The 15737-nt window shown below is 35.5% G+C and overlaps 2 protein-coding genes across 3 annotated transcripts; both read left to right on the top strand.

Moving 5' to 3' along the window:
* The first annotated feature begins 8065 nt into the window (after positions 1-8065).
* LOC117623763 lies at positions 8066-10864 on the top strand. 2 transcript variants are annotated; one of them, XM_034354733.1, is made up of 3 exons: positions 8066-8394; positions 9428-10047; positions 10225-10864. In XM_034354733.1, the coding sequence occupies exon 2, from the start codon at positions 9525-9527 to the stop codon at positions 10041-10043; it is 519 nt and encodes a 172-aa protein (XP_034210624.1). In that variant the 5' UTR covers positions 8066-8394; positions 9428-9524; the 3' UTR covers positions 10044-10047; positions 10225-10864. The 2 variants fall into 2 exon arrangements, with proteins under 2 accessions (XP_034210624.1, XP_034210623.1); XM_034354732.1 differs by having other exon boundaries at positions 8070-8394; positions 9428-10864.
* A 2259-nt stretch (positions 10865-13123) lies between these two features.
* LOC117624810 (protein LHCP TRANSLOCATION DEFECT-like) lies at positions 13124-15472 on the top strand. Its single transcript, XM_034356270.1, has 2 exons — positions 13124-13433; positions 14967-15472. The coding sequence occupies exons 1-2, from the start codon at positions 13170-13172 to the stop codon at positions 15222-15224; spliced, it is 522 nt and encodes a 173-aa protein (XP_034212161.1). The 5' UTR covers positions 13124-13169; the 3' UTR covers positions 15225-15472.
* Positions 15473-15737: the final 265 nt, after the last annotated feature.

Below are 15737 nucleotides of genomic sequence, written 5' to 3'. Positions count from 1 at the left end.
AAGTAGTCATTAGATCTAATCAATAGATTGATAGATTAAAAAGTATAGAGATAATAAATAATTTCTCCATTTACAATATACAAATTTACGAATAGCCTAAATCTAATTATCATTGAATCATATCAAAAAGCACATAGATAATGAATAATTGCTTAATCTACATTCAAGAATATTGTAAATCTAATCATTAGATTGATCATATGATACCTCTCTTGTGGGACCTACTCATCGCTAACTAGCTAATATGGATTAATGTATTATTTAAGGCTATTTAGGGATTTCAATTATGAGGGTTAGATAATCTATTGAACCTCAAAATATGGACATCAAAAATACCATGCATGCTTCAGTAGAGTTTCTCCATTTGAATTTGGGACTCTCCAGAATTCTTTGTGGCCGTATGTTTTTCCATAATTAGTGAGGCACTTGAAGTAGAATCAAGAACCTTATCAACATGTATTGCACCTCTCTGAACATTCTATCTCATAAGAAGATGAGTATGTCCAATATGAGAGTCTCATCGCTCATGTTTCACAGAAAAATATTAAAAAAAGAAAAATAAGTAATGTATGAATTGACGTGTATAAGATACAAGGTAGTGTTGAAGTATTTTGACTTATATTTCTTGGTGTTTCTATATAATATGGCCAATCTTTCTCTTCCACAACAGTTTTACAGGCTTCCATGGATAATAGGTTGTGTTCTTAGTACCAATACGACCAAGATGGATTATTATGCTCTGAGATGATAGGATAATCTATGTTCATGTTTGAGAACTATACAAGGCCTTAACACATGTTGTGGTTGAGAAGGCTCAACGCCAATATAGTATTTGTTTCAATGAAATATAGTTAAAATAATGTTATGTATTTAGGATTATAAGAAAACAAGAAAATGGGTAAGTAATATGCTTATCTGTATCACCCTGGTCATTGATGGGACCCATTATTGGCCTAAAGTTCAAAAATATCACGTGCTCCCAATGAGAGCTCCAAGTTTTGAACCTCTGTAATTCAAATTGGGTTATGATTTAGAACAGAAAATAAAGCCTTAAATAGTCGTTAGATCTAATCAATAGATTGATAGATTAGAAAGTATAGAGATACTGAATAGTTGCTCAATCTACAATATACAAATTTACGAATTGTCTACATCTAATTATCAGATTGAATCAGATAAAAAAGCACATAGATAATGAATAATTGCTTAATCTACATTCACAAATACTGTAAATCTAATCATTAGATTGTTCATATGAGACCTCTTGTGTAGGACCGACTTATCGTTAATTGGCTATTATGGATTTGATTGACGTACTATTTAAAGGCTATTTAGGGATTTGAATTATAAGGGTTAGATAATCTATTGAACCTCAAAAGATGGACATCAACAATGCCATGCATGCTTCAGTATCCTTAAGAACCCATTCTTTCCCAAGTTTCTCCCTATGAATTTTGGGCTCTCCAAAATTCTTTGTGGTCGTATTGCAAAAACTAGTGAGGTACAAGAAGTGGAATCATCAAGAACCTTATCAATATGTGTCGCATCTCTCTGAACATTCTATCTCATAAGAAGATGAGTATATCCAAGATGAGAGTCTCATCGCTTATGTTTCTCCGCAAAATATAAGGAAATATATGAATTGATGTGCATATGATAGAAAGTAGGGTTGAAGTATTTTGACTTACATTACTTGGTGTATCCGTATTTTGACCTACTCATCGCTCATCATTAATTGGCTATTATAGATTTGATTGATGTACTATTTAAGGCTATTTAGGGATTTGAATTATTAGGGTTAGATCGTCTATTGAACCTCAAAAGATGGACATGATCAATGCTTGAGACATTTGTATGCTTCAATATCTTTAGGAACCCATCCTACCCTCATGTTTCTCCCAATGAGCAGTTAGGCACATAAAGTGGAGTCCAGAACCGTATCAAAATGTATCGCACTTCTCCAAACATTCAATCCCATAAGACGATGAATATGTCCCATCTCAGAGTCTCATTGCTCATGTTTCTCTGCAAAATTGTTAGAGTTTGTTGGTGGTTTCGATTCGGATTATTTGAAGGCCGGAGGCCTTTTATGTGAATTGCATGAAGTTTTATTGTGCGTGCTGCCTGTTGTGGATATTAAATGTGTTTTATTCGGCAGAGTCTCCCCTGTAATTTGAACAATCCCAAAAATTACAACATGCATAAAACACATTTAATATCCACAACATGCAATTCACATAAACAGCCTCCGGCCTTCAAATAATCTGAATCGAAACCACCAACAAACTCTAAACAATGCCAATAATGAATTCAGACTTTACGAATGCCCACTATAAACAATATAAAATAACTTTTCAAATATCCAACATGCGAGGTTTTAACCTTCTAAGCCATTCACATCTCGTTTTCACCTAAATTTCAGGACCAACGACAAGGTCGGAACCAATCTCAATAAAACCACCCAAGTAAATTTTAACCCGCGGCTACACCTAGGTGCTACCCTAGGCTGCCTCCGTACCCTTACTGAGGGATCAAGTCACACGTAGTTCTTTTCACAAAATCCTGATTCTAATCTCCCTAATAATCACATAATCTCCTCATACACCGGAAATTCCGACGCCACGTATGGGGTCTGTCATCACGCTGGAAAATCCTACGTCACGTGTGACCTAACAATCATATCATCTCCCCATATGCCGGAAATTCCAACGCCACGTATGAGGTATGTCTCAACGTAGGAAAATCCTACACCACGCGAGACCTAATAATCACATAATCTCCCCATACGCCGAAAATTTCAACGCCACGTATAGGGTCTGTCATCACACTGGAAGATCCTATGCCACGTGTGACCTAACAATCATATCATCTCCCCATACGCCGGAAATTCCAAAGCCACGTACGGAGTCTGTCATCCAGCCAGAAAATACTACGACACGGGTGACTTGACAATCACATAATCTCCCCATACGCAAGAAATTTCAACGCCACGTATGGGGTCTGTCTCAACGATGGAAAATCTTAAGCCAGGTGAGACCTCAAAATCACAAGATGATACATAGGGTAGTGCGTATAGCACTTCAAACTGACATACTCTCAACTATCTAAACTAATAATAGAGGTATTCTTAATTTAGTGATACCAGTCTATAGTAGACTGCAACGTAATTTAATCAGGAAAATAATATTATTTTTAGACCAAAGATCATGCATATGAACATAAATTTCATAAAATACTGTATCACACAACTAGAACATTATACTTTATTTATAATCAAATAATATTAATTAATGGTAAGTAACAACATTTAAGGAAAATCATAAATCGAATCAATTTTCAATTTAACCTCAAATAACAATTTAGACTCGATAAAAAGGTTATCCGAATACCTTCCGAAAGGTGAAACTGCCTCGGAAGACTCACGGTCAACCGAGGGGTCCAACAACCCCAACTTGGTCAAACGGGCCCATGGGGCCCACGACCTCCAAATTCTGATTCGAAAATTTCTATAGGTTCTACAAGGTTTAGGATACATGTCCTACAAGTTTGGTCCGGATCAGACTGTCGGATTGCTCGCAATCAGACGGTTATTGTAAAACATAAAGTTTAAGTTATTAAATCGGAACATCCGGGGCTCTGATTCACAATCCGTGAATTCCTACACGATCATAAAAATGCCTAGATTAACATATAATTAAAAATGGGGTTGATCCAACGGTCCAAACATGTCAAACCCGGATAACGCCTAATATGCGATATCCAATCGACGATAAAGCGATATCTGATTGACAATCAAACGATACCCAAAATCATATCTGAACATACCGTCATTCTCGGGACTGCACAAGGATTATTATAGGACTCTAAGACTGGCCAAAAAGTGTCCCACGAGCTGCCACACTTGCGGGCAGCGCGTGGGTGTCCAAAGCGATAACGCTCACCGAAAAATCTCAAAATCACGGGCCAAGCTTCCTATCCTAGGTTTAAGACATCAATTGGAGCCACTTTTGTTCTTGGACCTACCCAGAAAAATGGCCGTAATTTCATCTCGAAATCCGAACAAACTTTGGATCTAAAATCAAACTATCAACGCTAGAAATTTATAAAATCCTACACAACCATCAGCTAGAACACGAAAAATAGGTGAAAAATCATACCTTACATGCCGGAAATGGTGGCCGGAAACCGCCGAAATGACGCCGTGAAGTTTTGGGTTAAAATTGCTAGTTTTTCGGCATTTTCCGGCGTCGGCAACTGGTGGCGGCGAAGGGGCAAAATGGAGAGAGGAGAGTTGGCCGGTCATTTGGGACCGGCCCTGGCTTAGGTGGCAAAATCTGTTCAGATGAACAGTGTTGGGGGAGGGGTCACGTGCACAGATGGAGAGAGAGAGAGAGAGAGAGAGAATATGATTTTATCAAACCCTTTTCGCTAAAATTACGATTATGCCATTGAGGGTATTTTGGTCGTATCTCTCTTGTTACAACTCCGATTCGAGCCCACCACGTGTCTACGGACTCATCTCGTTGTGCTCTATGTAACAATATAGTCGAAATTCCCAAATTCCTTCTCGGTCAAAAAGTCAACTTTAAACGTAATGAAATATTCTATGGGCAAAATGGTATTTTATCATGTTTAATTAATAATTAAACATTTATTTAGGACCGGGTCGTTACAATCAAAAAGATGATTGATCTCGAGTCATTCGTGTAGAGACACTAAGCTAAGTGTATGAGTGTTCAATAGAGAATGAGTTCATTGAACGCGATCAACAGGGAGAACTTGAATGGAAGTTTTATCTACATGTCAGTCAGGACCTCTCAAGTTCGAATAGTGCAAATTAATCCTTGACCTGAGGCACCACGAGTTGTCTCATGGAGGCGTCATGGGCACTTAGTCATGTTGAAAAGCTGTGTTCCTCTAGGCATAACCCAAATATATGACTAGGGTTCATATTAATTCATTGAGACATGTGAGTATACAATAAGGGATCTCTACCTTCAGTAAAAAGGGAGAATGCTCAGAAGATGTGACTCATAAGTCTTTGGCCAAAGCAACAAGCTAGGTCAATAATAGAGATTGTGATCATGCTCTAATGAATCACATGAGACTGTAAATCATGCTAAGGGCTTGAGGTAAATTCCATACCCCAATTAACATGATGAAGAGCATTGATTAAGAGAAGAACCGTATTGCACGGTAATTTCAACTGAATAGGTTCACAACCCCATTCTATATTAGCTTAGGCAATCGTGACATATTGCTAGACGTCACTCGTTGTTTGTGGAAGCCCTGAGAACAAGATATAATCTAATTCTCATAAAGGGAGAATTGAAAGGGAGTTTTAATTCACAATTAATCAATAAAGAGTTTTGGATCACCCACTACCTCCCCGATTAGAACCTAATGAATAACACACCGATAAGGTTAGAGGTAAGGAAATAAATATGATGTGCATAGACTTATTAATTTAATAAAGACATAATTAATTAATAGAATGCAGGAAGAAGGGTAACTTGGGCATAAACTATGAAATTGGGTTCAAGGGCCTTTGGACTTGGACCCCATGGGCTAATTGAGTTATGTAAGCATAGTATGATGACCACTTGAACCCCAGAAGCCCAAGTAATACCATATGGTTGGTTTTACCAATGGGAGACTTTGGTCTCATCCCTGTTTGTCTATTTAAGTGAACTTTGTCTCTTGAGAAAAGTTAGGGTATTTGAGCTAGTTTCAAAAGAAGAGTTAGAACACCATCAAGCTCTACCCACCTAGCCAAAACCGGCCACCCTAAGAAGTGAACACTAGCATCCTTCCTTCCTAGGTTGCATCATATCCTCCATCTTCCTTGGTGTGGTAAAGTTAGAGATTACCTATATTGGTGATTTGGTGAATCTAGAAGGTCTTCAGTAAGGTGATCAACTCAAAGGATGTCAACCTTGAGTAGTGCTTTAAGAGTAAAATTTATACTCTCTTTCTCTTAGTCTAGAATGTCTAGGAGTGGAACAATCTAAACCAAGTCTCAAGGTGTTTGGGGTTAGTTATGTTAAAGCTCAAAGATTAAATTTAAAGCTTCCATTGTCTAAAGGTCACTTGTAACCTTATCTTTGTGGCTAAATATAACTAGAATTCAATAATTCCTTTAGGCCTTATATAATGTAAAACATCTGAACCCTGCTCTTAAAATGTCTAGAAAAACTCTCCTAAAACAAAACAAAATCCTAAACAATTAAGACAACAAACTAGGAAAGAATCCTTCTTTGACTAGAAAACACACCAGCCACTTGTACGCACGTTTTAGGGTCATTCCACTTCTTATAAAATCCTGGAACAATATTATAAATGTAACTCGATCTCTAAGCTTTCCAAGCATATATCACATGACACTAGGAAAAATCGGAAACCTCTTCAACTCTTCAATCTTCCATAGCAGTGCAGTTCTGATGGTATTTCAACTTAGGTTGTCTTGACTTACAAGTCTGGACCAATTGACTTGGTAGAAAGTTATGAAAATTTGATATCATAATCTTCAATGTCTAGAAAGTTATGAAAATTTGATACCATAATCTTCAATATCTTAGCTTTCTTATCCAATTGGTCTTGCGCTAAAATTCATTCGAAAAGTCAATTTTTTTGTCGAAACCCTTCCAAGAGCGCAAAATAGCTAAAAATAAGAAAAGTAAAGTAATAATGCGCTCTTTAATTAACTTTCCCAACAAAAACCAAATATAAAAGGTATAAAAATATAGAAAATAATTCACTTATCAATATTGGAATCAAATCAACTACTCCCCCATAGTTGATCCCATTCTCGATTTTGAGGGTATTCGATTACAAATTTTAAGATGGAACCCACATAATTTATGATTCCTTACGTAAACGCAGTGGAAGTCAATAATTGAAATAATTTCAATACCCATATGTTAGTAAACACATGAAAAGCAGGAATTGTAATCATTCCAATACTCTTTCCCCAAAAGTAAACATACAAGTAATGATACTTGAAATCTCATAGTTTAAACTTTTACAATTTTGGATGGAATTGGGTCAAATTCAAATCCATGCAGTTAAGTTAGAGCCAAACACTGTGACTTTGGGGCCAACAAATTCAAATCCACCCCACAAATCCCCTTATCCAAAATACACAACAAGAAATAAGACATTTAAATTGATGGATAATTTAAATTTATGTGATCAAAATCTTTGAATGAGGAAATTTAAAAGCACTACGTGTTTGGATGAAGAAATTTAAAAGTATTAAGGAATTCATAAATGATGGAATTTAAAATGACGGAAATTAATGTTATAGAATTTGTAAAATTTCTTGTTTGGCCAACGGATTTAAAAACGGAATTTAACTTTTATCATCTTAGAATTTTATAAATGACAACTATTTAGATAGAATTGAAAATTGAGATTTATGACCTCCAAATTCCATGTTCTTTTTCCACATGGAATTTCTAGATTTATTTGTTTTTTATTTATCAAAACATGAGAATTGGTTTATGTCAATTTAGAAATTCTGTTGACAAAAACCAAAATTCAGAAATTCTGACTTTTGTGAAAATTCAAGTTTATTTCCATAATCCAAATACAACGTGAAGTGTAATATCAGAAATGAAAAAGCTTGGCTCCTTAAAATTATGGAGGAACTTCTCCTTACAACCAATGTGGTTTTGACACATATTAAATTTTTTTTAATATTCTTTTTCTTTTTTGTTGAAACTTTGTCAATATTGTTCGCTTGAATTTAACAAGTGTCAAAACTCCATTGGTTGTGAGGAGTAGCTCTCCTTAATTTTAAGGAACCAAACCTTGCTCTATAAGAAAATGATACTACTTGCCTCCTTACTTATAAAAAAAAAAATTTCTCTTTTATGTGAATTATAGTTTGACATATATGCAAAAATAATTTATCAAAAACACAAAAGAAAAACTTTTACACGTATGTTACACTGCTATTTATAAGAGTATAAAAGCTCATGCTTATCTGATAAGGAGAAAAGTATTTTTCATAAGGAAATTAAACCGTCGTTGTCCATTCTTAATGCACCCAGACACGAAACCCAGGAGGTAAAATGCGGTAAACCTGCAAATCTAAAGAAAAACCCTTTATTCATACCAATCATTTGTATCAAATTTACTGGTTGGCATTTCCGTTGACTGTCTGACTCTGACTCGCTTAAAATAAAAACAGAAAAATTGCCTTGAAGTGAGATTCGATATGTTTCTTAAAGATAGCATTATGATCCTTCTGTTGAATATAACTCCAAGAAGCTCTGAGATTTCTTACTTTCAGCAGTTTCTCTCACGTGGGTCTAATTGATAATCTCAATTGATTCTTTCTTTGTTGGGTTCGGATTTTCTGTCAGCTTAGCTTCACTCCCTCGGTTGTGGGTAGGTATTTTTATCTCGGTATTCTTAATTTCTTCTCATCTAATCGGTGTTTATTTTTTACTTGATTGTGGATCTTAATGTTTGGTCATGACTATCAGTTGTCCAGTTATGGATAGTGGGGATCATCACTCAGTGCATTTCTGGTAGCTTGTAGGATTTGACTGTTCATGCCTTAATTTGTGCATTTAATGAAGGGATTTTGGGGTTTGATAGGTCTTCATCTTGTTGATGCTTGTTAAGGACTGAAGTGATCTTTATTTCTGGGCCATTCATAGTAAGGACTAGACAAAGTAATTAGTTTTCGTTTTGCCTGAGTGTGAATTCTTCAGTTTAGATGCACCATGTTCTCTTTTTTCTTGGAAGCTTTTGCTTTGCCTCTCTGATTGAACTTGGAAGTATGTTCTGGTGCAATTTGAACATAGATGAAAAATAGGGAAGGGAGATTGACTGCATAATCTGAAGGTTTGGTTTTATGGGTTTATGAAATTATAATTTCAGAGGTCTTTTCTGAGACACATTAGACCTCATGTTTTGCTAATTTCTGTGGTTTGAGATTAGGAGGTTGGAAGAGGTTTTTCTGAATCTCCCTCTTTAACAGCTGATACTAAAATGACTTAAACTTGTTTCATTTCTATCTGTATGAGATTAGCTAACGTCTAGAATGCAGTTTTCCTTTTGGGATTACTAGAAAATGCATAAATAGTGATTTCACTTTACAGTTTATACTTTACTTACACTTCTCCAAACCCTTGCCTTATCCACTGATGTTACGCATAGCCATAATACTTTCCTAATTGTCTTTTCTTTTAGTCTGCATTTTCTTTTTCAGTACGTGATCATCTCTATCTATTGGAGGATGGTTTATGTACCAGGAAGTTTGCAGTTGAATGAGGTTTTAAAATATCTATAAATTTATACTTCTAAGACTGACCATAAATTTGTTGAGAAACGCTACTTACAATCTGAAATTTAAGCTTCATTGCTGTTCATATACACCAATTGTATCTAAAAGCATTGGCTGATGCTGTTGCAGGAAAGGCTTTTGAACGGAGTTGGTTGTAACATCTCTCTCAACAAGATTCTGGTCACTGGAGAAAATTCCTGTTACAAGGTGTCTGCTCATACCTTTGATGGAGACTAGAACAAACATGGTTCAGACACTGGAAGCTATAAAGGGTGGTGGAGGATCCATCAGGGTTGGGACCACTGGGACGGTCAGTTCCCTAATGACAAGAGAATTAGAGTCCATCAAAGTTGCACCTCCGACGCCTGCATCTTCCAGAAGTAAACATCAAACAGCTTCTGTTTCTGTTCCCTGTGGTGCTACTACTCCGAAAAAGCTACAACCAAAAAAATCATGTGATGAAGCTAGCAGCAGTGGAACCAGCAACTACATTAATCAGAGACGCCCTGAAATTTCACAGAAAACAAAAACTCATGCTAAAAAGACTAGTCAGATCCCGATATTGAGCTCTGATAATGTTGGCCTGGATAGAACTCCTAGTAGGCAGAAAACTAGTAAAAAAGGACCTAACATTGTTGAAGTTGTGGACTTAAAATGTGGGAACTCAGATAGAGCATGGGCTGGCAATATAACGAATCGACTGAAGAAGCTGGGCTTCTCAAAGCTCTCTGAGAGCATTGTCTAACCTGGTAATTTCTTCACATCAGATCTTAGATTCCTGTAACTGTATACAGAAATCCCAATTGGTCGATTGCTGTCTGAAACTTCCACCTTAGAACATATGCTTGGTAGGATCCTAGTGCCTCTTTTTTTCTTCTTTTGTGTTTTTACCACTGATTCACAAGCGGGTCTCAAATGACTGCCAGAGGAAACCATGCCTTTAAATTGTGGCTGAGGCTTGTGTGAGCTACATCTGCTGCTTAATTCGAGGTGGCTGAAGTGCTCAATTTCTTTCATTATGAGGGATCCAACAGTGCCTCTGGTGCCTATTTCCACGGGAGCATATGCAGCCATTTTTGCAGCATCTCTGTTGGCAATGGTGCTGGATTTAGACATGTTTGGTTCTGTTGGAGTGGAGGGGTTGGCTTGTGGATGAAAAGTGGTGGTTTGGGGTTCAGTCTTGGGTGGGGAATGTGCTTTTCTTTTGGGACATATGGTGTTTGGCCTTTTGCTATTTCACAAGGATTCTTTGCTTTGTGTTCTTTATCTAAAGTGAACAGCATTTGTTGGGTTGGCTGGTTATATACTCACCTCATTCATGTGCTTACAGATAAAAAGGTAGAATCCCTTAAGCTACCACACCTTCTTTCTCTCTATTTTATTTTATTTTTAAATTTGACCATTTGGGTCTCATTTACTGATTTAATATAGTTTTCCATACTTGGATTATGTATTGGATTCATTATGACCGTCGGATCTTGCGGAACAATTTTAGTTTGATGTATTATGTTGTATTGCAAATCAGTCAGTAAAAGTGACGGTGTTGGATTTTATTTGCTTTTTGAAGTAAGTTGTTGAGTTCTTTTCTTGTCTTGAATGGCAAGGGAAAATAAAAGGATGGTGAGCAATGAGAGCTTTCGAAGTTTGAGGGTTGCTGGTCCTCTCTCATTTTTCTATTTACATCATCACCTTTGAAGAATTTCTTGATACACACCATGTGAATTTCTTTCTTTTTCCCCTGACTTGAGGAGAAGGGCATTCATTTTCTCACTTCTTGTTACATCTCATCAGCAAGAATAAATAGAAATAAATTACTAGCAGAATTTGGTATGATATGAAGAACCATGTAATTAAGGTTGCAGGTGGGTCAATCGAAGCTTTGCATTGCTATATGATGATATTTCATAAATAAGTAGGTTGGAAGGCAATAGAGTTGAGCCTTTTTTTTTTTTTTTTTTTTTTTTTTTCCATGCAGAACAATTAAGAACCTGTTTGTCATGAGCAAGGTCTAAAATATCGATGATATCGGAAATATCGGTAGTCCAAAAATATGGAAATTTCAATGGAAATATCGGGATATTATCGATATCGATAAAAATTAAATAAAAACCACGGAAATTGTAAGAAAAACTTAGAAATTTTTATTGAAACTTTGGAGATTTAGTCAATTATCTATGAGTTTATCACAAAAAATTAGAAGGAAATGCATTGCATGATGGATTTAACTAATTTAAGTTGATTATACAGTAAGCGGGCAAACACTATGAGTGTAAAAAATATGTAATAATTAATGAAAAAAGATTAAATACACCGTAATCATTTGTATATAATGATTTACTATAATATTTTACACTTTATACATTGCATGGTAAGATACATGAGTGACTTAGTACCACATAGAGTTCCTACGAGGTTCAAATTTTTCACTATCTTCATCATCTCTATGTGTAGAGTAAGCGTATTGTGAAGAGTAGTCATCAAATGATAAATCCCCAAAATAGTTTTGCATGTAATTGTTAACATATCATCCATATAAATATAAATATTTTAGCATGTTATCACATAAACATAAGTGATATGGTGTTTAAGGTGTTGGAGGAGTAAAATGGGAGGGGTTCATATCCCCTTTGTGCTTTTTTCTCCCCTTTTTCCCTTTTTGTTTAAAACTTTTTTTTTTCCTTCACATCGATATTTTCCGATATTATCGTCGATATTGTCGATATTTATACGATATGTACATAGATATGTTTCGAAATATCCGTGATTCGAAAAAACCAAAAAATCCTCTATATTTCCTCGATATTATCGATATTTCAGACTATGGTCATGAGCAGAGCAAAATGGGTTAGAACGGGTCACAAATATCAACCGCAACTACACTAAATACTCGTTTGGGAGTGATTTTGGCTTTTGGGAAGAAGCAAATTCCACTTATTTTCGAAAAAATCACTTTTAGTGATTTAAAAGTGATTATAGGGAGAAACACCTCCCATGTATTTCTCTATAAAATCATTTAAAGTGATTATTGAATTCTCTAAAATCACTCCCAAACGAGCCCTAATAATAATTTCATAGTTCGAATTTGGCCTAAAAGTAGTAGCATAATTGCAACCATAGATTTATTCGTCGGTTTGTTTCAGTTATTTTCCTTTTCTACATAATTGAATAAATATTTTGTATTCTCTTACATATATAAAAGGGAATTGCATACTGTCAATTGAACTATATTTGAGAAAACTTCTTGCGGTTGTTGATTGAGAAATTTGAGAGAGATGATGTGAAATTTGAAGCGTTTCCTAGATTTTTTGTATTTATAGTTGATATCAATGTGTGAAATGAAACATACTAATATAGAAAAATGAAGAGTGTTAAAATATATGTGATTTAGTTTGGTTTAGGTGGTTTCTAATTAGATCAAACTAAATCAAACCAAACTACTTGTCATTTCATTCGATTCACTCCAAAGTAACACTTTTCAAGTGTAAAAACCAAACAAAATCATTTGAACTGGTTAAATTTTCCAAATTTGAGTTGGTTCAGGCAGTTTACGATTAGTTAGAATAAAATTGACAAAATTTAATTTAATTAGTATAAATCGAGAATAAAATTGACAAAATTTTATCCATAGGGCCTTATCATTAATCCAATGGATTAATTTAGGGCCTTCAAATAATGAGTGCCCAAATAAAAGTCAACGAACTCACCATCGATTGGCTGTGAAGCATTTCAAATCAACGACTGAGATCGCTTCTGTAGGGAAAGCGTGAAAAGATGACGACACAGACTATTATTTCCAGTGCACTTAGAAATGAGTGGATAGGAGGAGTGATCGAGCTGAGAAGTTCACAGACAGTAAACTGAAAACTCAGCAATGGCTTCAATTCCATGTACTGGTGTTGCTGCTGCTGCTGCTGCCATCACCTCCAAGTCCTTTCCTTCTTCAACCAAATTCAACACCCGGTTCGTGGGTACCCGAAATAGGCTCGGGTGGGTCAGGCCCTTGGGGCTTGGACCCTCCAACGGGTCCAGAGCCAAGTGCTGGTTTAAATTCGGGAAAAACGGTGTAGATGCTGAAGGTGCTGGTATTTATGGAAGCCAATCCCGTGATGATTTTGATAGAGATGATGTTGAACAGGTTCTTTACTCCCTCTCTCTCCCTCTCTCTCTCTCTCTACATGTTATTGTATATGTGTATATATGTGGGTGACTGTGACTGACTTTTGGTGATGATCACAAATTGTTCTATGTTTGGGAAGCATTTTTCTATTTATTTATGGCTAGGCAGATATGCGTTTCACAGTAAATTATGTATAAAATATAAAGAACAAGGATTGTTCAAACAAAATATTTGTTTCCAGCTAATTATAAAATATAATGAGGTGAATTTTGCATCAATTATTAAATTAATGACTTTATCATCAAGTAATAAAAGATATTGAGGAAATTGAGAACTCATTAAACATTTTAGAACATATAAAATTATTTAAATGCATAAATTAAGGGTAATTATAATTATGTGTTCTTACCGAAATTAAGTTGGAAATAAGTTTCATTTATTTTTCTAGATTCTTGGAGACATTTGCTTGCAATAAATAAATAAGAAGGGGTACAGATAGAAGAGGGAGCTAGATAATTTTTTTTCTTTTTGGGCAAAGAGCTAGAATAATGAAGTTCAGAGGAAGAAAAGAGATTAAGAAATTTATTCATCAAAAGGATATAGTCTTAACGAATGTTTTAACATGCATTCTAACTTCTTAAGAGCTTCATTTAACATATAAGAAACAAAGTTCTTGCCAAACTTACTGCAGTAGCAATGGTACTTTTCCGGGTGTTATAAAGGCACAATTAGGTGAAGCATCGAATTCTTTTGTCCGTGTAGTTCAAATATTCAAGAGGGAAGGATGATTGTTGGCTTCTAATGTTTGTGTCCACAGGCAGATGCGCATGTATATATAATTGAAAATTTGTAGTGAAGATAAATTAACTAGGTGTATGCTGTGCAATTTCATATTGGAATGTGAAAATGCAATTCTTTTTCTTCACAGTTTTCTGAGTTCTGGTTGTCCACCAAGAAGGAATTTGCATAAGTGCATTGAGAAACCGGGTCTTCAGACAGCAAAACCCTTTTTTTGCTGACATATAAATTAATAGAAATGAAAACCTTGCTCTTGTGTCATACAACTTGAATTTATCTAATCGCCAAAATGGAATTAGAGGGAATCTTTGAATTTGGTGTTAACATCTATTGGATGCATAAACATGATCCTTTTCAGAATTCTCAGGCTTGAGGTCCCTATACATCACACCGGTAACATGGTGGAATTGGCCTGCATATAGAAGCATTTTTTAGATGTTAGCACCAAGCTATATACAGCTTTGCCCCGTGCGTCTGCATCCATTGCACTGTTTTGTAGGAGGAGAATTTGCAGGACAAGGCATTTTCATGGTCATGTTGCAGTTCATGTGTCTTTAATTGTATGCTCACAAGGGAACCTTTTTTATTTCTTAAACAGTAACGTTGCATTATTCAGTTTTTGCTATTAAATCTAGAACAGGCTCAAGGTGAGAGCAGGTGACAAAGCGTTCGTTTTACTGTCTTATATGTTGCATAAGGTCAAACATCTCAAGCATGACCACATTTAACGACTTATGTGTTTCTTCATTGCAGTATTTCAACTACATGGGTATGCTTGCTGTTGAAGGTACATATGATAAGATGAATGCTCTTTTAAGCCAAAACATCCACCCGGTAGACATTTTGTTGTTGATGGCTGCATCTGAAGGTGACAAGCCAAAAATTGAAGAACTTTTACGAGCTGGTGCTAGTTACTCTATCAAAGATGTCGATGGCCGGACAGCTCTTGATAGGGCTGCAAGTGGTGAAATCAAAGACTTCATTCTTGGTTTTTCAGTTCAGAAAGCATGATTTCAATGGTATGTAGTTTTTGTGTGTGTGTGTGTTGGGAGTGACTTTATCATCATGTAATCTTTTCAACAGCTGCTTTAACCCATCAATGGCTATAGGCTTTGTCAATTTATACCTTGCTTTTAGTTTTGTCTTCCTTTCTCTTTGTAAATTTTTGAGGCTACAGGGTACTGTGTCACTTTGATGAACAGCAGAACTATTTATGAGAAGATTAATCTAATTATGAAATGCACCATATGAGTATTTAATCACTTTGTCTTTAGATAAACTAGATTACTGAAATTGTTACAAACTAAAGGAAACAAAAAAAGAAAGAAGAAAGAAACATGGTACGTATCGACAAAGATAATAGTTGATTATGTTTTCATTCCAATATTTATATGAACTTCAATGAGCTTTTTACCTATCACTTCAATTCTGGGCTGAACAAGGTTTTTCACCATTTATGATCTAGTATATCATACTGATAACTCCATCTTAGCATAGAGTTCATTCATGCCTGGTCATCGAGAA

Source organism: Prunus dulcis, chromosome 4, assembly GCF_902201215.1.
Source record: "Prunus dulcis chromosome 4, ALMONDv2, whole genome shotgun sequence".
NCBI classification, from domain to species: Eukaryota; Viridiplantae; Streptophyta; class Magnoliopsida; order Rosales; family Rosaceae; genus Prunus; species Prunus dulcis.
This window is presented reverse-complemented; position numbering and strand designations above follow the sequence as displayed.

Excerpts from the sequence above, each read along its gene's own strand:
- LOC117624810 (XM_034356270.1), top strand. The coding sequence starts at position 13,170 with ATGGCTTCAATTCCATGTACTGGTGTTGCTGCTGCTGCTGCTGCCATC. Across the intron at positions 13,434-14,966 it reads ATAGAGATGATGTTGAACAG|TATTTCAACTACATGGGTAT; the intron begins GTTCTTTACTCC and ends TCTTCATTGCAG.
- LOC117623763 (XM_034354733.1), top strand. The coding sequence starts at position 9,525 with ATGGAGACTAGAACAAACATGGTTCAGACACTGGAAGCTATAAAGGGT.